The sequence below is a fragment of the Pelobates fuscus genome, chromosome 12, assembly GCF_036172605.1.
Source record: "Pelobates fuscus isolate aPelFus1 chromosome 12, aPelFus1.pri, whole genome shotgun sequence".
NCBI classification, from domain to species: Eukaryota; Metazoa; Chordata; class Amphibia; order Anura; family Pelobatidae; genus Pelobates; species Pelobates fuscus.
This window is the reverse complement of record NC_086328.1, coordinates 129169575-129194989: the sequence shown is the minus strand read 5'-3', so window position 1 is coordinate 129194989 and position 25415 is coordinate 129169575. Positions and strand designations below refer to the sequence as shown.

At 44.4% G+C, this 25415-nt stretch overlaps 1 protein-coding gene across 1 annotated transcript in view; it reads right to left on the bottom strand.

Moving 5' to 3' along the window:
- Positions 1-25415, bottom strand: part of LOC134579405 (solute carrier family 13 member 1-like) — a 66157-nt gene that overhangs the window by 38489 nt on the left and 2253 nt on the right. The window contains exons 2-4 of the mRNA XM_063438687.1: positions 21308-21436; positions 16665-16801; positions 8779-8954 (exon numbers count right to left, since the gene is read on the bottom strand). Coding sequence (XP_063294757.1) covers positions 8779-8954; positions 16665-16801; positions 21308-21436 — 442 coding nt within the window. The remainder of the gene's footprint in view (positions 1-8778; positions 8955-16664; positions 16802-21307; positions 21437-25415) is intronic.

The following is a 25415-nucleotide window of genomic DNA, read 5'->3' as shown; positions in this document are numbered from 1 at the left end:
AAATTCAAGTTCCAGTACCGCGGTGCGCCCTGTGCTGCCGGCCAACGCTACAAGACAGGTAAGTAAAGCTTCATATTCGCTCCATAAGACGCACAGACATTTTCCCTCACTTTTGAGGGGAAAAAAAGTGCGTCTTATGGAGCGAAAAATACGGTAATAAATGTAACCTTGTGTATTTTATTGTATTTTACTGTCTTTTTACTGCCATGTGCTTAATGGAGTTTTGCCTCTGTCCTTGGCGATAATTGGATTACTTCTCAATTATCTCCAGGATAGAAGACTCTGTGGAACTGGTTTTGGGCAGAAAAGACATGCTTCATCTGGTCACAAAGGACTTTGATCTATCTTTTGAACCAATGGACCAATTTGGATGATTTTGACATATGTTTGTATTTGTGATGCATACTTTTAAAGTTATGAATAATGTGTAAAAACTGTATTTCTCTTCACTACCAGCTGCAGAAGTAGGGGACCTCATAGACATTACATTACCCATTGTGTAAGGTAATTGTATCACAGGCAGAGGGGAGGATTTTGTGTGGGAGTGTCTGAGTGTATTGTACGTGTTTATTGGTTGTTTTCAAAAACCCTGTGGGCAGTACTATGTTTGTGGATTGTGAATAAAAGAGGCTGTATGTGCCAGTACAGTTAGTTCTGTTTGACCCTCAAAACAAAGTGTCGTCTCGTCATTGGGGGAATTGGATTGTATGCTGATTGCCAGGAGTGTAAGCTGATTGTATGCTTTTCCTGTTCAGCGGTTTACAGCATTCATATGTTTGAGAGCATTCGTATGCTTCTCCAGTTCGGTGGTTGTGGTGTCTGCTAGAGTGCTTCGAGCCCTCAGGAAGTGCTAGGAGCATCCTTCAACAGAGGTACCCAGTCGGGGTGCCCGTCGATCCGTTACATTGGTGGCAGCGGTGGGATGGCATCCTAGTGAGAGGTAAAGCAGCTCAGAGACAACGTTCGTGGCTTTACAAATTGAGGGCGACGCTAGTGTTCATACAGGGTCCCTGTCTACATAAAGATTTGGGAAAATGGGGTTCGTTGACCCCTGGGCAACACACACACCTGAGGAAGAGAGTGAATTAGAATGGAGAGATATTGCCCGGAAAGAATTATGGTACGATGCCCTGGATGAAGTCCAGTATCAACGGCAGCAGCGCCTTCCTGGTGTCACATACCAGTTGGAGGAACAAATGGCCTGGCGGATGCCGCTTCTGGGAGACCAACCCGGAGGGGAGCGGGTAAGACAACTTGAGTACCTCGTGGAAAGGGAACTGAGCCTGGACGCCTCATACCGGACACTGTGGTGGTGCACTGTCCAGACAGAGACGTGGAGGGCAGAGGGCATCCAGCCGGAGGGGGAGAACTACACTAGCCCTGGCTTGTTGTGGAAGGCCTTAGCGGAAGACGTCGACTTTGGCAGTCCAGCAGAGTCACGGTACTGGGCTATCTTGCATTACCGAGGTGAGATGTTACAGGGCCCGAGATCTATTGGACTGGGAGAAGACCTCCGCCGTTTCGCTGCCATGGAACGGGGGCTGGAGATGGAGAAGGTAATTGTATCACAGGCAGAGAGGAGGATTTTGTGTGGGAGTGTCTGAGTGTATTGTACGTGTTTATTGGTTGTTTTCAAAAACCCCGTGGGCAGTACTATGTTTGTGGATTGTGAATAAAAGAGGCTGTATGTGCCAGTACAGTCAGTTGTGCTTGACCCTCAAAACGAAGTGTCGTCTCGTCATTGGGGGAATTGGATTGTATGCTGATTGCCAGGAGTGCAAGCTGATTGTATGCTTTTCCTGTTCAGCGGTTTACAGCATTTATATGTTTGAGAGCATTCGTATGCTTCTCCAGTTCAGTGGTTGTGGTGTCTGCTAGAGTGTTTGGAGCCCTCAGGAAGCGCTAGGAGCATCGTTCAACGGAGGTACCCAGTCGGGGTGCCCATCGATCCGTTACACACAAATCCCCTGCTTATCCCCCCTTATAAAGACTCCTGTCCCAATACAAAACTCCTGCCCCCTTTTACAAAATCCCTGCAGACCCACACACACATTTATAGGCAGACAGTCATGCGCACACACAGTTACAGGCATACAGTCACAAACAGTTACAGGCAGACAGTCACACGCACACAGTCACATGCAGACAGTCATGCACACAGTTACAGGCAGACAGTCACATACATTGACACACACACGGCATCAGCAGATAGTCACATGCACACAGTCACAGACAGATAATCACACACACGTTTACAGGCAACATCAAACAGTCACAGGCAGGCAGTCACACACACATAGTCACATGCAGTCACACACAGTCATAGCCAGACAGTTACACACACAGTCAGTTACATGTAGTCACACACAGTCATAGCCAGACAGTCACGCACACAGTTACAGACAGTCACATATACAGTCACTCACACACACAGTCACAGGTAGAGAGTTGCACACACACTTACAGGCAGACACATATAGAGTTACAGACACACAGTCACATATACATTGACACACACACACACGACAGCAGCAGACAGTCACAAGCACACAGTTACAGACAGACAGCCACATATACAGTCACTCACACACAGTTACAGACAGTTTTACACACACATACACACACAGTTAGACAGTTTTACACACACACACAGTTTTACAGTTTTACACACACACACAGTTTTACACACACAGACAGTTTTACACACACACAGACAGTTTTACACACACACAGACAGTTTTACACACACACACACACACACACAGTTTTACACACACACACACACACACACACACACAGTTAGACAGTTTTACACACACACATACATACACACAGTTACAGACAGTTTTACACACACACACACTGTCACAGTCACACACTATTACTTACAGACAATGGGCTGGATTCCCTGAAGTCCTTCCCTGAAGCCTGTGAAGAGGCAGGGATTCCATGGTGCTGCACCTCCATGTGCAGTAGTGACAGCAGCCTGGTGCCCCCAATTTTTAATTAGCTCCGCCCCCAATTGTCCTCTGTGCGGCCAGTTCAGCTGCTCTTTGTGTGTGTGAGCTGTTCTGGCCGCCCGGCACCCTAACTACCATGGGGGGGGGGGGGGTACTGTGCGCCCACAGCTCACACCGCCCCTCCTTAGTACACCACTGGTGTGACTGTCTGCATGTAAGTATGTGTATGTGTGTGGCTGTCTGCAATTGTGTGTGAGTGTGTTTATCTGCCTGTAACTGTATTTTTTTCTGCCTGATCCACAGTATTTCTGCTTGCTACTGTGTGCATGTGGTGGATTTGACAGTGTATATGTATAACTGTGTGCATCCGACTGTGGGACTGTGTGCACATAACTCTGCAAAAATATAAACCTACATTTAAACATAGGCCTAAATGCATCAATCTTTGTTTTTATTGAGGCATATAGTAAAACAATACAGAAAGTAAAGCAAGGAGTTAGTGCACATAAATCACATGGTGTGTAAAACATAAAGATAGCAAGGTCACTGCTGGAACTCCTGCGAATAACAGCCTCTGTTTTACAAGTTTCAACTGAGTGTTAATATACATTTTTAAACAGGTAGATACAGCTTGGTTACAGTTAGTAAGGGCAATTGAGCCTGGGGGTCGCATATGTGGTTCTACCCCTGAGATTAAGAGAACATTTCACTGAGTACGGCATGTCTTCATTTTTGCTAGTCCTACAGAGTCTGACATTATGTTAGAGATAACAAGCTAGGCCCCTGTCAGAGTACTGTACAGGTTAGTGTAGCTGGCTATGCTGGTGTGCCAAGCCCTTAGGTATAGGAGGGTTAACGGTCCAGGGGACCAGGTAGATTATGGAGTAGGTAGGTCTAACATGTCAACCAATCACATATGCCATGTGTAAATACGCTATGGCTCAACTGCCCACGTGTTGCTCTGTTGAGAGTGCCACTAGGTGTGTAAGCAAGTTCGCTAGGCCCAGTTGGTCTACAGCCCATGTTCTAAATTGCAATATAACAGTAGTAGTCAGGGTAATCTGAGTTAAGACAAGTATTCCTCTTTCAAGACTAAGGTGTGTGTATGCATCAATTTATAGCGATGCCCTAAAACCCTCTAGGAGTCTCAGTGTGACATTTCAATTACTTGCCATAAACCAGGGTAATGAGCATTGCAATAGTCCACAAGAATGTTCAGCCTACACCACAGGGTGTGATGGTGCCATAATATATGGGAGCTAGTCCATCGGGTTGTGGAGGGAAACCTCCTCGATCCCACATATGATTTGGGGTCTGTCCTGCTTCTCTTGCATGTCTGCTCTGACCATCTGGTCGGCTGACCCTCCGTGCTGCAATTCTTCCCTTGCACCTCTTAGGTTCCCGTCGCTTGAGTGCCATGTATCTTCGGCCCGGGGCCTTAGTGGGAGCCCTGACCACATGTCCATTGACCCCATCATCGGGGTCGTGGGCCAAAGGTTCCACAGGGTCTCGGCAGCCTCCCTGGGTGTATGGGTGGTGTTGGAGAGTTACCTCCATGTGAGCCCCTAGCTCGGAAGAAGATTGTGCGGTCACAGGAACGACGTCGTCCCCTTGAGTAGTGGGAGATGTTGGACGGCTGGTATGTATGGGGTCTTCCGTCTTGGGCTTTATGTCATGGGTTGCAGGTGGCTGTGCTTGCAATGCTCGTGATTCAATCCGCTGCCAGAATTCCATGCAAATTCTATCAAAGTCAGCAAGAAACTTGGCTTCCCAGTTCGTCTCAGGCTGTTTCCCTGATGCGTCGGCGATTTTGATTGTGGCTCGTGATTTCGGTGCGGCTACACAGGGCTCCCTGATGGTGCACTGAGCCTGTGGTTGCTGTTGCCCAAGGGGGGACCGGGATAACCCCCACCGGTCCATGGGGGGGGGGGGGGGAGTGTGTTTGCTTGCTTATGGTTAGCAGCAGTACGGGGAAAGCGGCTGTCCCTCCCCTCCGCTGCCTCCTTTAGGCCTCGAAATGCAGCAGCTGTTCCCGGTTGTTCCGGGCGTCAATTTTGGTATCCATGGGTACCTACAGGCTTCCCCCATCCATGTAGTTGCATTACGTGGGGTTTCCAGCACTGTAGCCCTAGTAGTCGTCGAGTGTGTGGCCCATACAGCAGGAGCACATATAAAGCACGACTTGTCAGCTTGCTGGCTTGGCTCCGCCCCCCCAAATGCATATTTTTATCTGAATTAAATACCCATCACACACAGCCAATAAACCCAGCACAAATATCACATACAACCAATACACACATATCACACACAATTAATACACCCATTACAAATATCACACATAGCATTCATATCACACACAGTCATCACACCTATCACATACACAAAATTACATCATATTATAGTGAGATGTATTACAGTGGAGCTCTGTTATATAAAATGCACATTACTCTGTGTTTTATAGTTAGGGAGCTCGGTGATACACTAATAGGCACATTACTTAGAGTTGTATTGTTGTGTAATGTATGATCTTGTCACAGAGCTCCACGTTATTGGGGGTTTTATTGTTGTGGAGCTCTGTGATAAACTGGCACACACCACACTTCTGTGAGGGCTTTTTGTTTCTGTGGAGCTCTGTGATAAATGGAGAAGTAGCGCATTACTACAAATTTTTATTCCAAAAAAGGTCAAAAGGTAAATAAGTATAATCCAGAGCTCCAAAGCAAAACCACTCACAGTATTATGTAACAAACATAGACTGCTCCTCTGTAATGTGAGGGGGGAGGGGGGGGGGCAGTCTGGCACTTCTGTTGGCTGCAGACCATAAGTAGTTGTCTTCCTAGCGCGGGATAACCAGAGCGCTGCCGCAGATTACCACAGGACACTGCAAGTCCCTGAGCTTGCGAGACAGTTACGCATGGTCTGTACCCAGTGAAGGGGCAGACCAGATTCAGATCAGCATGCCCCCCCCCCCCCCCCAAACTAGGTAACAACAGGAAAGGAGGAATGGATACAATCACTACACTCCTATACACACACACTATACAGGGGGGGGGGGGGAACCCTGCCTGTACTCAGTTCAAACAGCAACACTAACAATGTGTGGAGAGGTCTGCAGCCTAAAATGGCAAATTTATTCTGTGAATCATATAGCCCCACTTTGATCTGCCTCCCTAAAAGTCCTTCGCCAGCTTTCTTCTATAATGTTACTGCCTATTAAATAAGAATCATATTATTCATTAGTTCAGCAATCCCAGTATTGTTGTACATTGCAGCATAGCTATTAACAAATCTGCTTTAATAGATAATGTAATACGTGTGGTCATTAAATAAAGGTGTATACGGTGGACCCTCGAAGTGGAACCTGTGCCATTGTGCACTGCAAGGGAATCGTAAACTGATACATGTCGGCAAGTTCATAACTCAAAGTCAAGGCCCAAGGGTTTATCATCATTCTAAAGGTTCTCTGGGACCACGGCTGAGTAAATCAATAATAACTGCTGGTCTGATTAGTCAGCCTGAGATAGCTCCAGTAAGTAGAAGCTGATATCACTGTATTTAGGTCTTATACAGCTTGCTCTGCATTAATTAAACTTCCTGTTGTTGTGATGTCTTTTTCCTTTATTGACGCTTTTATTTTCTGCATCGAGGCATGGTCTAATTTCTTTGTAATACGTTTTAAATTCTGCAAAATGCTGATTTATTTATTAAGCAAGGGCCATTGCCAGTTAATTAGCAAATAAATTCTAGTCTCGGCTGACTCCATGATTTCCCTCTGAATGCTTGTTAGATATCAAGCGGTTTGTTTCTGGTGTATTGTGTACAGTTTCCCCGGTGGTTATAAATGAACATTTTACTCCAAGGATAACTTGATATTAATAGGGTCAATCAAATACATAATCTAATGAGAAAATGCCCTGTAATTCCTACAAAGGAATAACCCTCATTAAGGCTGCATCATCAATCTTCTTGAAGTCCTACACACATCTCTGACTTGCATTTGTCAATACTTTGCAGCCCAAAATATTTGATGTTATGATCCCCTCTTCAAATCAGGGTCCAAAACATGATTTACATATCACAATAAAATATATTATTAGTTTAACTTTTTGAATGTTCTTAACTAATCAGCAACTGGTGGGAGTCTTCTAAAACAAAACTTGGGCCAATATTGCAATAATTGTGCTCTTATTTAAGGCGTAAAAAGATGCTTACTATACCACTAAACTTTAACTGAACATGCAAACTTTTCATTTTATATATATCTATCTATCTATATCTATCATGGTTCAATATTGCCATTCCTTAAAGCTTGAATCAGTAAGTCCTGTCGGGTTCTTTCGTGTCCAGGAGGTGATGGCTGATTTGACAATATACCTATCCATCAGCAGAACGCACAAGATACAATCTCTCAGCCTTAGCTGCTTGGATGATGACAGCTGGCTGCCAATGGCCTTGTTCCAGTATTCTCACTGTCTGTCCATCCTTGAGCTGAGACAATAGCCTAGCTGACCTTTCACTGGGCAGGTGCGAGCCGGCAGTACCACCATCACCATTTGCAGCCCCGGGCGGCAAACCGCCTAGGCCGCCGTCCAAGGGGTCCATCGGGTGGCCCTGCACCCGATGGATGTGGATTGTGAAGAGGCCCGGTCAGCGCTGGGCGCTTTAACAGCGCGACCGGGCCCCCTGTGATTACATCACAGAGCTGGGAGGAAGTGACTGCACGTCACTCCTCCCAGCTAACACTGAGAGCCGCGCGGGAGGAAGACCAGGGAGTCAAAGTGTGAACTCTGACTCCCATCCACCTGAGCCACCACTGGACCCCAGGGAAAGTCACCCTCCTGCACCTTAAAGGTAGGAAACAGGAGGGTGACTTAAATATAATGTGTGTGTTTGTTTGTGTGTGTATTTGTATGTATGTCTTGTGCGTGTGTGTGTGTCTTTGTATGTATGTCTTGTGTGTGTCTGTATGTGTGTAGATGTGTCTTTGTATGCATGTGTGTCTTATTTATGTATGTCTTGTCTTTGTATGTATGTGTTTCTTTGTATGTCTTATGTGTGTGTCTGTGTGTATGTTTGTATGTATGTGTCGTGTGTATGTGTGCCTGTCTGTTTGTATGTATGTGTCGTGCGCGTGTCTGTATGTATGTGTGTGTGTGTGCGCCTGTCTGTATGTATGTATGTATGTATGTATGTATGTATGTGTCTTTGTATGTGTGTGTCTGTATGTGTGCCTGTCTGTTATAGTGGGCTATAGTAAGTGGGCTACCTAGCTCAGCCTTCCTACTGGGCATTGCTATAAGTAAGGTTAAAAAATAGAAAAAACTTGGGGAGGGGAATTGAGGAGGAAGAGGAATTGGAGCTGACGCACAGATGAGAAATCATATTATGCACAAACAGAGTAGTCGTCTGAATATCACCGAAAGAGGAGACCTTCGTTTGTTCCTTACGAAAATCGAACCAGATATAAAATATTTAGTCTCACAGCATCAACCTCAAGGATCTCATTAATCACTAGTAAAGGTCATTTCAATTTACTTTATTGTTTTCTCATTAAACTGTATAAAGTTAAAAACAAGGTTGACTACCACTGGTCTAGCACATGTGTAGGCAACCTATGGCACTCCAGATGTTATGGACTAAATCCCCATAAAGCTCTTACAGCAAAAACATCAGAGGAGTAGTAATCCACAACATCTGGAGTGTCGAAGGTTGCCTACCCCTACTCTAGTGAATGAATCATTAATTATGCAGTGCTCGGGGCACACAGTAAGTCAAGCCACTAATTTCAGTTCTGCTGCTATTACAGTCATTCACATACCTTCATTATTAAGATGGGCACTTGTCTTTTTGTCTGTTAAGGCTCTCCCTTCAGGCACAGCCCCGTTTAGCTGGGAGAGAATGGCATCTACAATAGGCATCACCATGGCTGCCGTAGACGTATTGCTTAACCACATGGATAACAGAGAGGTGCAGCTCATGAATCCCAGCAGAAGCCTAGACATATACAAAATAAAATTCATCAGAACAAACCGAAAGCATATTACAGTAATTGACACGATTTATGGGCAACTTTAAAAAGCTGTAAGAGCTTCCGTTTTAATGCGAGTCTATCATTTGTCAAACATATCCCTGTTTTATCAGTCACCTAGTAGACTTGAACGGTGAACCAACAGCGCAAATTCATTAAAAAAAACTTCAAAATTGAAGGAACACACTAAACACCATAACCTCGTCTGCGGCTTGGCTATTGAAAAAGTAAAATTTTTGCATTAGTCCATCCAAATATTTGGTGGCAACGATAGCCTGAGAGGTCTAGCGATGCATTAGCCCAGTCGTCTGAGTCACACATCTAAGCTTATTACACCTTACTTAGCGGAAAATAGTGATCAGTATTATGATGGTGTGCAACATCAAAAGTACCATTACTGGCCCTTTACATCTTAAAGCATATCAGATCATGGCCATTGCTATCAATGGGGACTGTAGGATAAAAGCCTTATTGATACTTTATATCTTAAAATTATTCCTTTAGTGCACAGATTTGCTTTCAAGTGGCCCGGTTATATTTTTTAGGAGAAAAACACTCAGGGTTATTTACTAAAAAGTGAGAATTCAAGTGAATTCAAAGAGAATTTCAAATGTAAGGCCAGAGTAGCTAAAAAGAAAGCTAAGCTGACCTAGAAATTTTTTCCAATTTGGCGATTTTGACTTTAAATTCACTTTAGCTAAATAACCCTGATTGTATTGGAATCCGGATTAATTTAGACACCAATCAGTATTGAGCTGCCCATCACCATATAATGAATAGTCATTGTTTATTCCAAAGGAGTTTTGTCTAAAAACGTTAGTATACATTTACACTATTTTTATGTGATATCTTACCAAGTCGTAATGTTACTTGGCTACCCCGGTTATATAACTTGATTGACAGTTGAATTAAGACAAGGGTAAAAAAAGTTACAAAACGTGAGTTATTAGACAAAGTGGTAAATGAAACAGGGAACTACTTCATGAGCCGTCAGAAAAATGTCCCATAATAAATAAACTGGCTATTACTTACCTAAGCAATAACTTTAACATGAAAACATATTTATAAAATAAATAAATATGGAATTAATCAATCGGGATTTCATGGTAATAGAGATACTGTCGGCTTAAGAAATGCTGAACTAGTCTAGTAACGAGAGTTGCAGTCCAGTACGGGAACTAAGCAAAATAAAAATCCATAAAATAAGGGTTTGCTTGCTGTGTCTCTTGCTAGTACTAGCATAAAGGCGGAAACTGGTTAGATCTGTACAGAACAGACACATTTTATAACCAAGCCTGTCTAGGCTACACATCTGGTCCATTACATCACTTGGTAAACTGACTCCAGTCGCACTGACGTCTTGTTAACAATTATAGCCTACACAGCTTTTTCTGTGAATACAAAGCCCCGTGAAACCCGAGGCTCAACTCTCTTTATGCCTGCGTACAGTAAGAGTGACTAAGATTACAGATACAAAATCACTGAACTATGAGTCGTTGCACTTGGAAAAATCACTAAACTGAGGAGATTGTGGACTTTATGTAACATTGCTAAATTATTACTGGAACTATAGGCACCTTGTAACATACCTCCCAATATCTCCCCCTACTCACTGCTATTAATTCATCTTTATTCAGATCTATGTTCATCACTGTCTGATTGCCACAGAGGACCACTCATAACATCAAACACATAATTTTATAAACAGGAAAAATGAATTGTTTTATTATTTATAGAGCGACAACATATTCTGTAGCGTTGTGCAATAAATGGACAAACAAACTAGTTGTAACAAGACGAGTTGGATGTACCGGTACAGACGAGGTGAGGGCTTTTGGCCCAAATTAATTTACTTTCTACAGGATGTGTGGTTTAATGACACGAAACGTAAAGGTAAAATGCATTTCATACAAACTAAAAGAAGGACTCTAAGGTTCTTCTATGATGAAATAAGATCTGTGAACATTTTGCTATGCAATTGATAGAAAATAAGAGACACGGAGGACTGAAGCGTGGGAAGAGGAAAGGGAAGGAAAGTTATAAAATGGACACTATAGTCACCAGCACAACTACAGCTTATTGCATTTGTTCTGGTAAATATAATCATTCCCTTCAGCTTTTTGCTGTAAACACTGGCTTTTCAGAGAAAATGCAGTGTTTACATTTCAGCCTAGTGATAACTTCACTGGCCACTCCTCAGATGACTGCTGGAGGTGCTTCCTGGGGCGGTGCTGCACACTGTGACTGACAGTCCGTGTCTCCGACCTCTGCATGGAGACACTGAGCTATCCTCATAGAGATGCATTGATTCAATGGAGCTCTATGATGAGATACTGATTGCAAATATTGCAAATGCGACAGCGTCTTTGTGCTCTGCATGGAGATGCACTAACTGAATACATCTCTATGAGAAAATGTGGATAGGTGCAGCATGGCTATTTGCTGTGCATGCACACTTACTAATGCTTCATGTCAGCAAGGGAGTAAATGGGAGTAAAAGTACCTTTTTAGTTCAAATCAGGGGTGAAAGGGGTCCTGAATATACACAGGCTAACACTATAGTGTTAGGAATGCATGATGCACTTTGATTGCTTACAACGTTCCTTTAACATTTTATTGATATCCCTTCTAAAAAGAAGTGAGGCTTTTTAAAATCACGATTAAAATTGTTCTTTTAAAACAGTAGAAAACGAATTACAATATGGAAATTACACAGTATTATGTACATCATTAATAATAAAGTGCAAAATACTGAATTTTAAGAGAATACCAGGGCCAGGAGTGTCCAGGCTATTTCAGGCGTTAAAAGGACACTCCAAACACAGGAAACGTTTCACCTTTCTACAAATAACGCCCTAATCTCTCAGTATCACTAAATTGGGTGCCTGTGATTTGCCTTATTACATCATTGCTTTGGATGAATACACATATAAATTAAACACAGGTCATTAAACTGATTAGAGATATAAAGTGATTAAACTATAAGCTTGCCATAACGTGTAAAATAAAATAAGTGTTTGTGCGGACATGTATAAAATCCCCAAAATAACAGCCTTCATTAACCTATAAAACGCAGAGACAAAAAGCATTAACCCTCAATGGAATAATTTGGAAAGCCAGGAGGGATGCACAATACATTCTAGCATTTATCAGGTTAAACAGAACGAACGTGCTTTTCCCAGTTGCAGTGCTTGCTTGGCCCATTTTGCTGTGCTACGCATTTTACATATCCCGAAACTGCAGGGCTTCAAGAAAAATCTATACTCCTTTCCTGGCTCTGCAGGGTCACAAACACCCAATATTCATCTTATTCCTACAATCCTACAAGACTGCTCCTCAGCAGTTAAGGGAATTGCGATTCCCCTTGATTTTAAGATTATGATAAATGATCCTCTATATTTCATATATATGAAAGCTGTAATGTCTAACAAATAAAATTAAACACTGAAATCGACACAGCTATATTTACCCTATTGTTAAAGGAACACTGTACAAACATGTATTCCTATTGCAATAGTTATAACATTTATATTATTGGACCCACCAGAATGAATCAAAAAAAGTATTTTACTTACCTTATATACATCTGGTACGCTGGTTTTGCCACAGTCAGGAACACGAACGGAACAGCCTCAGCTGGCTGAGATCATCAATAATGGTGATCGTAGCCAATCCAGTGCTTCCTCCTAGTGCGCATGTACGGCAACCGCCTCGCTGCACCAATTAGCATCTCCTCATAGAGATGCATTGAATGAATGCAAAAATCCAGTGAGATAGCTCAGTGGGCTAATGCACCATCAGCGGAATCTGTTCAACACAAGTTCCAATCCCGGCAGGGTTGACTCAGCCATTTATCCTTCCGAGGTCGATGAAAGGAGTACCAATAGATTGGGTAATAGTAACAACCCTTGGATGTCCCCATGACGTCCTTGGAAACCAGGGTAATCTAAATATACCTTTCCTGGTTAAATACTTTGTAATTATTAGGCATGTGCATGGGGAAAATTTTCGCTTCGGTTCGGCATTCCGAAATTCGGGACTTCCGCAATTCGACATTTCTGAATTTCGGGTCTTCTGGACTTCTCTTGCACCCGCTTAGTAGATAACTATAACGGTATTAGGAAGTTATCTACCAAAAGGCTGAAAGACCTAAATTGGTCTTTCAGCCAAATTTACCAATGCTAAGTAAAAATTATTTAGTATTAGTACATTTTGCCCCTACTCGCTATACAACAGGCTGCTCACTGTTAAAATAAACATAAAATAACAGGGTCCCCACTCGCGCGTTACTTAATCCACCAGAGTGTTATGAGTCAAAATACACAGCGTGGGAAAATTCCAAAGAACTTTCCCACTCTGTGTAAAATGACACAGAGCACTCTGATTGGTGGATTTCAAGCCAACCAAACAAAGTGCTGTGACAGGTAAATGTAGAGACTTACCTGTCATTTATTTGGCCTTTTTTGGGGCTGAAAAAAGAAGATTTTTGAAGAAAGAAAACATCAAATGGTAAGTTTTTTTTTTTTTTTTTTACAGGTACTTAGTTAATGGCCCAAAAAAAACCTAACCCCCCTCATTATTTTTAGGGTGAGGGGGGTAGGTAGGGGTTAGTTTTTTGGGGGGGAGGGGGGTGACTAGGGGCTTGGGGACCCCCTAGTTACCTGGGGGGGGTAACATTTTTATTTAGGGCCCCCACCCGCCGCTCAGGGGTGGGGGCCAGGGGAGAGGACATTAGGTCCCCCCCTAATTAGTCTAATTTAGGGCCCCCACCCACCGCTCAGGGGTGGGGGCCAGGGGGGAGGACATTAGGTCCCCTCTTATTCTAATTTAGGGCCTCCACCCACCGCTCAGGGGTGGGGGCCAGTGGGGAGGACATTAGGTCCCCCCCTTATTAGTATTTAGGACCCCCACGCACCGCTCAGGGGGAGGACATTAGGTGTCCCCCCTTATTTTACTGTAGGGCCTCCACCCACCGCTCAGGGGTGGGGGTCAGGGGGGAGGACATTAGGTCCCCCCCTTTTAGTATGTAGGGCCCCCACCCACCGCTCAGGGGTGGAGGCCAGGGGGGAGGTCATTAGATCCCCCCTTATTCTAATTTAGGGCCCCCACCCATCGCTCAGGTGGGAGGACATTAGGTCCCCCCCCCTTATTAGTATTTAGGTCTCCGACCCACCGCTCAGGGGTGGGGTCCAGGGGGGAGGACATTAGGTCCCCCCCTTATTAGTATTTAGGGCCCCCACTCACCGCTCAGGGGTGGGGGCCAGGAGGGAGGACATTAGGTCCCCCCCCTTATTTTACTGTAGGGCCCCCACCCGCCGTTCGGGGGGGGCAATAGGTCCCCCCTTCAGGTTAGAAGCCCCCACTCTTGTGGCACGGGTGGGGGCTCGGAAGGGCGGGACTTTTTTTTTTTTTTTAAGTGAGCAACCATAGGCTGCTCACTGTTTAATAGACATGCCCCTACTTGCAGTATAGCGAGTAGGGGCATACTTTACTAATACTAAGTAATCTTTACTTAGTATTAGTAAATTTGGCTGAAAGACCAATTTAGGTATTTCAGCCTTTTAGTAGATAGCTCCCTAATACCGTGGGAATTAGGGAGTTATCTACTGATTAATTCCTGTCATTACATTGACTGGCCAAGTAACTTACATTTTATATGAATGTATGCTCCTTGATTGTTGTAAGTGTTGCAAATGCTTACAGCTGAATCCTGGCTATGTTTGTATACTTTTTATTTAAAATTGTATACAGTGTAACATTCTTCATTCTTCCACTGGGTAAGTATATTAGTTCTTAGGCAATACTGTGCTTCGGAACTTCAGCACTTCGGTAATTCGACCATTCGACAATTCACCTATTCGGACATTCGGAAGTACCCGAATGTCCGAATTGCCAGAAATTTCACATTCAGACCGAAACAAATTGCACATGTCTAGTAATTATTATCTATGAGAAGCGTTCCGTGTCTCTATGCAACTGAGCATTGATCCTTGATCTTTGATCAAAGGAAGTTCCTCTGGTGGCTGTCAGAGTGACACGAGTTCTAGATGACTTTCAATGCTTTATTTAGTGGTGTAATTTTTTTTACTGGTGTCATTTCTAGAGAAATACCAGTGTCTGTCTATCACTTAGTTTTGTAGAAGTCTTATAAAAAGGATTTTAAATGATGCATTAATAGTCTACCGCTCATAGTTAATAGTCTACCACTCATGGCTCTTAAGAAGGTCTCTTCCTATAACACTTTAATAGAAAGTGTATAAAGTGGTCGGTTCTGAGCTTTTATTGATGGACACATAGAAATAAATAGGTCAATGCTCATTCTATGAACGAGTTAACTAGTACGGAGAACTGCCAAGCTGGAAACCCGGTTTCAGACTTTGCAGTGTTGATCTTCTGGGACTCCATTCACACTGATTTCTGGCTACTGCAGTAAGAAGTTGGACTGCATTCAATATAAGAAGAATAATAAGCCCTTTACTGGACAAAGTACTGCCAAAAAAGGCAGCATGCTGGCACGCAGACACATTATTTTATTTTAGCTGTGCACTATTAATCTAAGAGAAATTCAATCTATATATATAGATCATACTATATGGAGCAGAAATATTGCTTCAGGACAGTAAGATCAGTCTGTCTGACTTCAAGATGTGAAAAGGTAACGTGAGCGTCAGGCCAAGCAATACGGACAGGTGATTTAACAGAATGTTCGCTAGGGTCTTGAAAATATAACCCAATATTGCTCTCCATGGGAAAATGAGCCTGTGATTTACTTTGAATTCTAACTTTAGTTAATAATCCAGATTGGATTTCCAAGATCTAAATGCAATAAGTAACACTACAGTGAAAGAGAGAGAGAATGTCTCTGTACATCCGGGTAGATGTGAAGATATTTGGCAGCCATACATTTATCAACCAATCCCCTTTTACATTCCTCTGTGCTGCCCACGGCAGAAGCGAGCCAATCAGCCCATGTCGAGTTTGCCGATAAAGGCTTTTTGGACTGATCTTGGTTATTTGTTTTTGGAATAGCCTAACTTTTAAATTACTTTTTGCTACAGGCAGTTCTATTCTAGCAACTTAAAATACCAGCACTGCACTAAGTTCAATTCATTGTTTTTCTTCTTCTTCTTGACACAGAGATGCTATTTCAATGACACCACAGAACACATCGTTACCAGGGGCCAGGAAATGTCCCGGCTGCCAGGATAATTAGCAAACATCGTCATGTCAGCACAAGCAAAGAATGTAGTCGTCGAGGAAAAAGGAGATAGCATTACCAGGTTAGTATAAATGATAGGATATTTTAGGGATTCTGCTGATGTACCTAGAATAGAGGATAAAACATAGTGCAAATATTGTTTGATACTCAGAGGTAGTGTACAGGTATATATGCACTCACAGATTCCAAATGGATTTAGCGTTTTAAAGGTGCTAAATCCATTTGGAATCTGTGAGTGCATATATACCTGTACACTACCTCTGAGTATCAAACAATATTTGCACTATGTTTTATCCTCTATTCTAGGTACATCAGCAGAATCCCTAAAATATCCTATCATTTATACTATCCTACTAAACGGTTATCTACTGGGAAATAACCTTGGGAGCTGTGTACCCAGAAGTTAAGTTTTTTAATCACTTTGTTTCACGGGTGATTTTGTTTGTATTAGCATTACCAGGTTGGCTGACTTCCTACAGATAAAACCATCCAAAGGGCTATGCGTTTGTGCAGATTCCATTTCTGGATGGACGTTGCCAAACACACCACTCCAAACAGCAGCAGGTGGATGTCTTTGAAGTATTCGGACGCCACCTGCAGTGCAAGAAAATGCAAATAAAGATTTGTAATTAAACATTTGTAGATGGATTCCAATTAATTTTTGTAATTTGTATCCTTTCTAGCACAGAGTGAGCGTTTCCCTATAAACGGGCAATTAGTGACCTCCATACCCATCAAGTCACACAGTTAGTGAAAATTCAAAGTTAGTGAATGTCAAATTTAAGGTCAGATGAGCCTAACTGGAAGCATAGCATAATGTGTCTATTTTGACATTAAATTTGTAATAATTTAGCATTTTCACTTTAGTGAATAACTGAATATACCTGTGTGATACCCTGTATTTTATAATTCCTTTGAATTGGGGCTGTCGGATATCATGAGCACATTTAATTACATACAGAAAACGTAAATCCTTGCGGCCTGCAATCTCTGCCAGGACTCCTTGAGTTAGGAGTTTAGGGCTTTACAATAGAACAAGAAAGGATATGAGCCTTGTTATATCTTCTCCACACAACACCTAACACGGGACTAAAGACTGCGTCCTGGTACATATTGCTATTAGCAAACAAAATCACTTTATATATGGAGTGACAGTAAATTACTCGTATTGGAAGGAAAGTTTGGTGGGGAGATAATGAGAGGTGCCAAGAAGGAGAAATATGTGGAGAGAGACACAAGTGAGAGAAGATATAAAAGGAGAGGGACACCCAGGGGGAAAGCGGGATATGGGGAGAGGGACACCCAGGGGGAAAGCGGGATATGGAGAGAGGGACACCCAGGGGGAAAGCGGGATATGGAGAGAGGGACACCCAGGGGGAAAGCGGGATATGGAGAGAGGGACACCCAGGGGGAAAGCGGGATATGGAGAGAGGGACACCCAGGGGGAAAGCGGGATATGGAGAGAGGGACACCCAGGGGGAAAGCGGGATATGGAGAGAGGGACACCCAGGGGGAAAGCGGGATATGGGGAGAGGGACACCCAGGGGGAAAGCGGGATATGGGGAGAGGGACACCCAGGGGGAAAGCGGGATATGGGGAGAGGGACACCCAGGGGGAAAGCGGGATATGGGGAGAGGGACATCCAGGGGGAACGTGGGATATGGAGAGAGGGACACCCAGGGGGAAAGCGGGATATGGAGAGAGGGACACCCAGGGGGAAAGCGGGATATGGAGAGAGGGACACCCAGGGGGAAAGCGGGATATGGAGAGAGGGACACCCAGGGGGAAAGCGGGATATGGAGAGAGGGACACCCAGGGGGAAAGCGGGATATGGAGAGAGGGACACCCAGGGGGAAAGCGGGATATGGAGAGAGGGACACCCAGGGGGAAAGCGGGATATGGAGAGAGGGACACCCAGGGGGAAAGCGGGATATGGAGAGAGGGACACCCAGGGGGAAAGCGGGATATGGAGAGAGGGACACCCAGGGGGAAAGCGGGATATGGAGAGAGGGACACCCAGGGGGAAAGCGGGATATGGAGAGAGGGACACCCAGGGGGAAAACGGGATATGGAGAGAGGGACACCCAGGGGGAAAGCGGGATATGGGGAGAGGGACACCCAGGGGGAAAGCGGGATATGGGGAGAGGGACACCCAGGGGGAAAGCGGGATATGGGGAGAGGGACACCCAGGGGGAAAGCGGGATATGGGGAGAGGGACACCCAGGGGGAAAGCGGGATATGGGGAGAGGGACACCCAGGGGGAAAGCGGGATATGGGGAGAGGGACACCCAGGGGGAAAGCGGGATATGGAGAGAGGGACACCCAGGGGGAAAGCGGGATATGGAGAGAGGGAAACCCAGGGGGAAAGCGGGATATGGAGAGAGGGACACCCAGGGGGAAAGCGGGATATGGAGAGAGGGACACCCAGGGGGAAAGCGGGATATGGAGAGAGGGACACCCAGGGGGAAAGCGGGATATGGAGAGAGGGACACCCAGGGGGAAAACGGGATATGGAGAGAGGGACACCCAGGGGGAAAGCGGGATATGGGGAGAGGGACACCCAGGGGGAAAGCGGGATATGGGGAGAGGGACACCCAGGGGGAAAGCGGGATATGGGGAGAGGGACACCCAGGGGGAAAGCGGGATATGGGGAGAGGGACACCCAGGGGGAAAGCGGGATATGGGGAGAGGGACACCCAGGGGGAAAGCGGGATATGGGGAGAGGGACACCCAGGGGGAAAGCGGGATATGGAGAGAGGGACACCCAGGGGGAAAGCGGGATATGGAGAGAGGGACACCCAGGGGGAAAGCGGGATATGGAGAGAGGGACACCCAGGGGGAAAGCGGGATATGGAGAGAGGGACACCCAGGGGGAAAGCGGGATATGGAGAGAGGGACACCCAGGGGGAAAGCGGGATATGGAGAGAGGGACACCCAGGGGGAAAGCGGGATATGGAGAGAGGGACACCCAGGGGGAAAGCGGGATATGGAGAGAGGGACACCCAGGGGGAAAGCGGGATATGGGGGAGGGACACCCAGGGGCAAGTGGGATATGGGGAGAGGGGCACCCAGGAGAAATTGGGATATGGGGAGAGGGACACCCAGGGGGAAAGCGGGATATGGAGAGAGGGACACCCAGGGGGAAAGCGGGATATGGAGAGAGGGACACCCAGGGGGAAAGCGGGATATGGAGAGAGGGACACCCAGGGGGAAAGCGGGATATGGAGAGAGGGACATCCAGGGGGAAAGCGGGATATGGAGAGAGGGACATCCAGGGGGAAAGCGGGATATGGAGAGAGGGACACCCAGGGGGAAAGCGGGATATGGAGAGAGGGACACCCAGGGGGAAAGCGGGATATGGAGAGAGGGACACCCAGGGGGAAAGCGGGATATGGAGAGAGGGACACCCAGGGGAAAGTGGGATATGGGGAGAGGGACACCCAGGAGAAAGTGGGATATGGGGAGAGGGACACACATGTGGGATATGGGCAGAGGGACACACAGGTGGGAGTGGGATATGTGGAGAGAGATGTAATTGAGATTGTATCTAATCATACTATAGGAAACCTTTAACTTTGAAATAAGGTTATATAATGGAGTGGACCTTGTTAGAACAACAGGATTTTCTGCAGTAGTTATTTTCTCATAGTATGGGGTTACAGGACACCCCATTTTATACAAAGCAAATTAAACAACTCTGCCATATACACAGTAAAAAATATCATTGATATCCAGCTATCACTATCAAAACTGTAACTGTGCACAAAGTATGAAGTGGAGATTCTAACCGAGAGGGGAAAGAGCAGTCAGGCCAACAATTAGGGCACTTAGCACCTCTGGCAATGGGTGGAGCGGCTTTCTTACCAGAGGCACAAAGAAGACGCCACCGTTAACAGGCTGGACAGACTCAGCATTAGTCAGCAGAGCTTTTATTGATACAGAGATATTTAATAAAGTGAGAATTTAAAGCCAGAGTAACTGGACTGAAAGAATAGCTTCGTTTTTCATATTTTAAACTTAAATTTTAAATTCACATCTTAGTGAATAACCATCACAAAATAATATCCACAATAACTTCATCTTCCTTCAATATAAAGCTCTCCCTCTACCCCCAGCTCCCATAAACACTCCTATCGGAACACTATGTTTATTTTAGCTGCCCATCCCTGGCACGTCTTGTCTCCTCTTCCTCCATCAGCCTCGTCCAACGGAGATTTAACACTTTTTCTCATCTCGCAGTTTGGAAATGACTCCAGCCCCTTCATATCCACCCACATCTCTAACCGCTGCATGTCTCCATTTATAACTAAACAATATATTCTCCCCATCTCACGATTTGATCTCAGAATACCTTCTGCTCCGTGAATACTGGTTTCTTCCAAAAACGATATCAATAAAGACAGGGGCGACAAAACAGGACAGAGGAGAGGTCTATGTATAGTCTATTACTGGAAAAACAGCCAAGGTTCAGATATTCCAGTTTGGCAGGCCTGGCAATTCTTCTCAGTACCCAGTTAATCTAATGATCCCAAATGTTATGCAGCTGTATTTTAAGGTACAAAGTCATCATATCACTTCACCATGTTTCACTTTAACGGAACACTCCAAGCACTATAACCACTACATTTTACTGTCGTGATTATGGTGCCAGAAGTGACCTAACCCCGTCCCTTAGATTGTTAGTAGTACAACCATTTTAGAACAGTTTGACTTCCTATCTGGGGGAAACTGGGTGCTGCTCCCCACCTCCACTACTGACAACAAAGAGCCAAAGCTTCTAAGCAGGAGCTCCCATTAGCTCTTCTGAGTTAAGCTCTGAAATGCAGTGCTCAGTCATTGGCTGAGTGTTAGATGATCACTCTCCACCAATGACCTTATCCCTGTATTTCAGAGCTCAGACAGAGAGCTTCCAGCGATGGCGATGGAGAGCAGCATCGGCAGACCCAAGGGAAGAAGTCAAACCATTCTTAAAATGTTTGACTCCTTGTAATGCGATGGCACCATGACCACTACAGAATTAGTGGTTATGGTGCTTGAAGTGTTTCTTTAACTCAAACATTGACATTATTCCCCAAAGGCAAACTTTGTTATTTCACTAACCTCACTGGATTTCATAACTCCAAAGAGTGGAAACAGGAAGGCCGGGACTAAGGCTGCAGCACCCAATGGAATGGCCTCGGAGATCCAGAATGTTGCAGTGACCAGTAACGTGTAAGCACATGCTGCTTCCTGAAAGATAGAACAGGGTTAACTTTCATTTCTGTTTCTACAGATCCTCATATATACAGCGCTCCAGGAATCAGTGAGCCCAACAGTCACAAATGCCAAATTATACCCGTTCTGGGCAATGTATGGACATACTTTTACAGTGAAAATGCTGCTTTACCCACATCCCTGAGGAATAGGCAGCTTCGGTAGCACAGACAGAAACTTAAAGAAACGTGTGGCTCTGCAGACAGACACAACATTGATCGTTGGCCTGGATTCACCTTTCAGAGTTGTAGGGATTTTACATCCCTGCTAGATTCAGCCCCTGTTACATTCAATGGCTTTATTTTCAGCCATGTGGGCCCCAGTCTCCAGTCTTACTTCAATCACAGGGACCATTTAGATCTAAAACCTCTGGGTGGCATGGGATTAAATTGGGGTTAATTGATACAAGGTCAGCAAATTTGCAGGAGTGATTCACTAGTTATATCATGATGTCTGATATAAGGATAGACGGATTATCGGTTCCACAGATTATTAGAACCGCTATTCAGCATTTTACCAATAATCGGTATCGGCCTTGTATTTACCGATATTACCAATAACTGACTCACTTCTCCCAGTCACCGCATGCAGTGTTCTGCATCCAGAAACTCTAGCCACGTCATGATCTCACACCATCCCTTCTCCGTGAGCTCAGCTGGAGGCTGTAATGTACTAAGCTGGCTGACAGTGATAGGAGTATAATTGCTGTCAGTGATCAGACTTCCATCAGTAACAGCACTGTACCTGTTGGGATCTCACTGATCCCAGCATGTACTGGCTGTCTGAGAGTGATAGGAGTGTGACTGCTGTCACCATATACAATTAAAGGGAAACTATAGTACTAGGAAAACAAAAAAAAACCTTTAACACTGACCTGATTCTAGCACCAATGTCCCTCTGTACTGATTCAGGCTCTGCCTCTGATGACATTAGCCAGCTGGGGGACCTGATGCGCTGGCGCGGCGTCTGCCATGATCGCATTAGGACTTCCCCCATAGCAAAGCATTGTATAATACTTTCCTGTGGGGGTTTTAGGCGACGCTGGGTAACTTCATTCATAGCATGAGGACGTCCAGCGTCAGTTAGGCGACCAAAAGTTGCCTAACCACCTGGAAGTCCGTGATAGCCACTAGAGGTGGAGTTAACCCTGCAATGAAATTATTGCAGTTTATCAAAAACTGCAATTATAACAATTGTAGGGTTAAGGGGTCTGGGACAGTGCACCCAAATCACTTTAATGGGCTGAGGTGGTCTGGGTGCCTATAGTGTCTTTTTAATGGCAGATTTGTGTAGAAATCGTGTTACGGTTTCAAAAGGTTAAAGGGACACTATAGTCACCTGAACACCTTTAGCTTAATGAAGCAGTTTTGGTGTATAGAACATGCCCCTGCAGCCTCACTGCTCAATCCTCTGCCATTTAGGAGTTAAATCCCTTTGTTTATGAACCCTAGTCACACCTCCCTGCATGTGACTTGCACAGCCTTCCATAAACACTTCCTGTAAAGAGAGCCCTATTTAGGCTTTCTTTATTGCAAGTTCTGTTTAATTAAGATTTTCTTATCCCCTGCTATGTTAATAGCTTGCTAGACCCTGCAAGAGCCTCCTGTATGTGATTAAAGTTCAATTTAGAGATTGAGATACAATTATTTAAGGTAAATTACATCTGTTTGAAAGTGAAGCCAGTTTTTTTTTCATGCAGGCTCTGTCAATCATAGCCAGGGGAGGTGTGGCTAGGGCTGCATAAACAGAAACAAAGTTATTTAACTCCTAAATGACAGTGAATTGAGCAGTGAAATTGCAGGGGAATGATCTATACACTAAAGCTGCTTTATTAAGCTAAAGTAATTTAGGAGACTATAGTGTTCCTTTAAATGTACAGAATGTCGGCACCAGTTATTGGCAAATGGCCCAAAAGTCGGCTCTAGAAAAATGATATCAGTCAATCCCTAGTGTGATGTAACCCAGCCATCGTTGTAATTGTACATAAGAGAGAATTCTGCAGAGCACAAGCCACGTCAGTTTGGATAAATAGAATGGGATGCTGTCCAAGCCGGATGGCAATGACCGGCTGAGAGTACTCGGCTAACTTGCTCCCAATGTTCTCAGCCTATCACTGTCACCCAGGTTGGACAGAATCACGCCTGATAATGAAGGATTGCGTGTTTGTATTATCACGGCGGTTAAAGAAGGAGCAGGCTCTGCATGCCGGGGAAAGCGGCAGATTGTGTTTAATAACTCCAAAACCTTTTGTCAAAAAGCACGGGTATAGCGCAGGTACACCTAAAGCACCATAAGCACTACAATAAGATGGTGGCGAGGAAGCTCCTTTGATTCTGTACCACATTATTCACATTAAATACCTCGAGTGTTATACACTTAGCGGTGTATTGTGGCGAGTTTACACACTGCCTTGTAAAATTTAGCCGCAAAAGTCATAAAAAGAAAAAAAACGGAAGTTTCCATTTTATGCCAAAATAACAGTTTTCCAACAAAAATCTGAAATTCACTTTTTTTCCCGACATTTTACACTGCAGTGAATAACCCTGCAAGCAGCCAGCTGCAGTGAGTTTGAAATCAATCTGCTAAATGTAGACCAATCTAACAGAGTTTGGGGGGGGGTCTGAAATCTGCCCAACTCGCCGTTTAGTAAATAGATCCCTATCTGGTAACTCTGCGTCAGTGAGAACCTCTAGAAGAAGCATTGGGTGTGAGAGGCTTACAGAAGACAGGAGACTCGTGAATAAACCAGTGTAACAGACAGTGTGAATCATTCATTTAAAAAGCAGCACAGACTTCCTGAAAAATCACGCCATGGAAAGTTTCAACTCTTTTTTTCCGCTTTCTAACTTCAACGCAGTTTCTCTGAGGAGATCCCACTGAAAAGTTTATTAAGGTGATCTCTGTAGTAGCAGTGGTCTAAGAACAGTGGAGGCATAGAATCTCAGTACAGAGCGTTCATTGTGTCTGGTAAGAGCTATTTGTAGGAGATATACGTTTCCTTACAGGAACTCACAGCATGGGTAATGATGCTGGCATCTATGTAACTGCAGGACCATACATTCACTAACACCAGGAATTGTAGACAAATGACAACTGAATTGCAAGTTTTTGGGCCAAGAGAGCCAAATTTGAAAGGTAGCTGAAGGCTAGATTTAGTTTTTTTGCTCAAATTTGCAATTCCCTTTTCAAATGGACACAATTCCTGTTCGGCAAAAAAATAGTATAAAACGGAAATATACCAAATCTGGATGTTTTATTTGTAAACATATGATCCGGTATCCTCACAGTGTATAATTTCATGATTAGTTATTAGCAATAATATTTACACTACCACCATTTCCACCGAAACTACTTGGCAAAAGTTACAAGAATGCAACTGGTTTACTCACTAAATGTCAAGGCGCCTTCATTTTTCGCAACTCAGATGACAACTCACTGCTATTCACAGTTTAGTTAACAGAACCCTAATTAGATTTTTTCCAAATGTTTGACCTGAAAGTCTGACTCTTTTGACCTTATTAATTGCCGTTTAGGCACTTGGACAAGAGGAGCTAGAAAGGCAGTTCATTTCCTTGACTTAGTTAAAGGATTACTCCAAGCACTGGTATAAAATGGTTTATAGAGTCTGTATGCACAGACTTTCAGTACAAAATACTGTGTGTTCAGCTTTTAACCCCTTAAGGCAGGCTTTCCCAAACTCAGGCCCTCCAGATGTTGCTGAACTACAACTCCCATGATTCTCAGCCTATCTATTTCATTCATTGAATCATGGGTGTTGTAGTTCTCAACATCTAGAGGGACGGAGTTTGGGGAAGCCTGCCTTAAGGCCACGTCATTAAAGCATCATTAGCCAGCCAGGAACAAGAGTTCTAGGTGGGTAATGTGAACCCTGTGCAAATTTGGTGTCTGACGCCAGCACGTATAGCATGGTGGTGCCAGACTGTTACTGGCACCA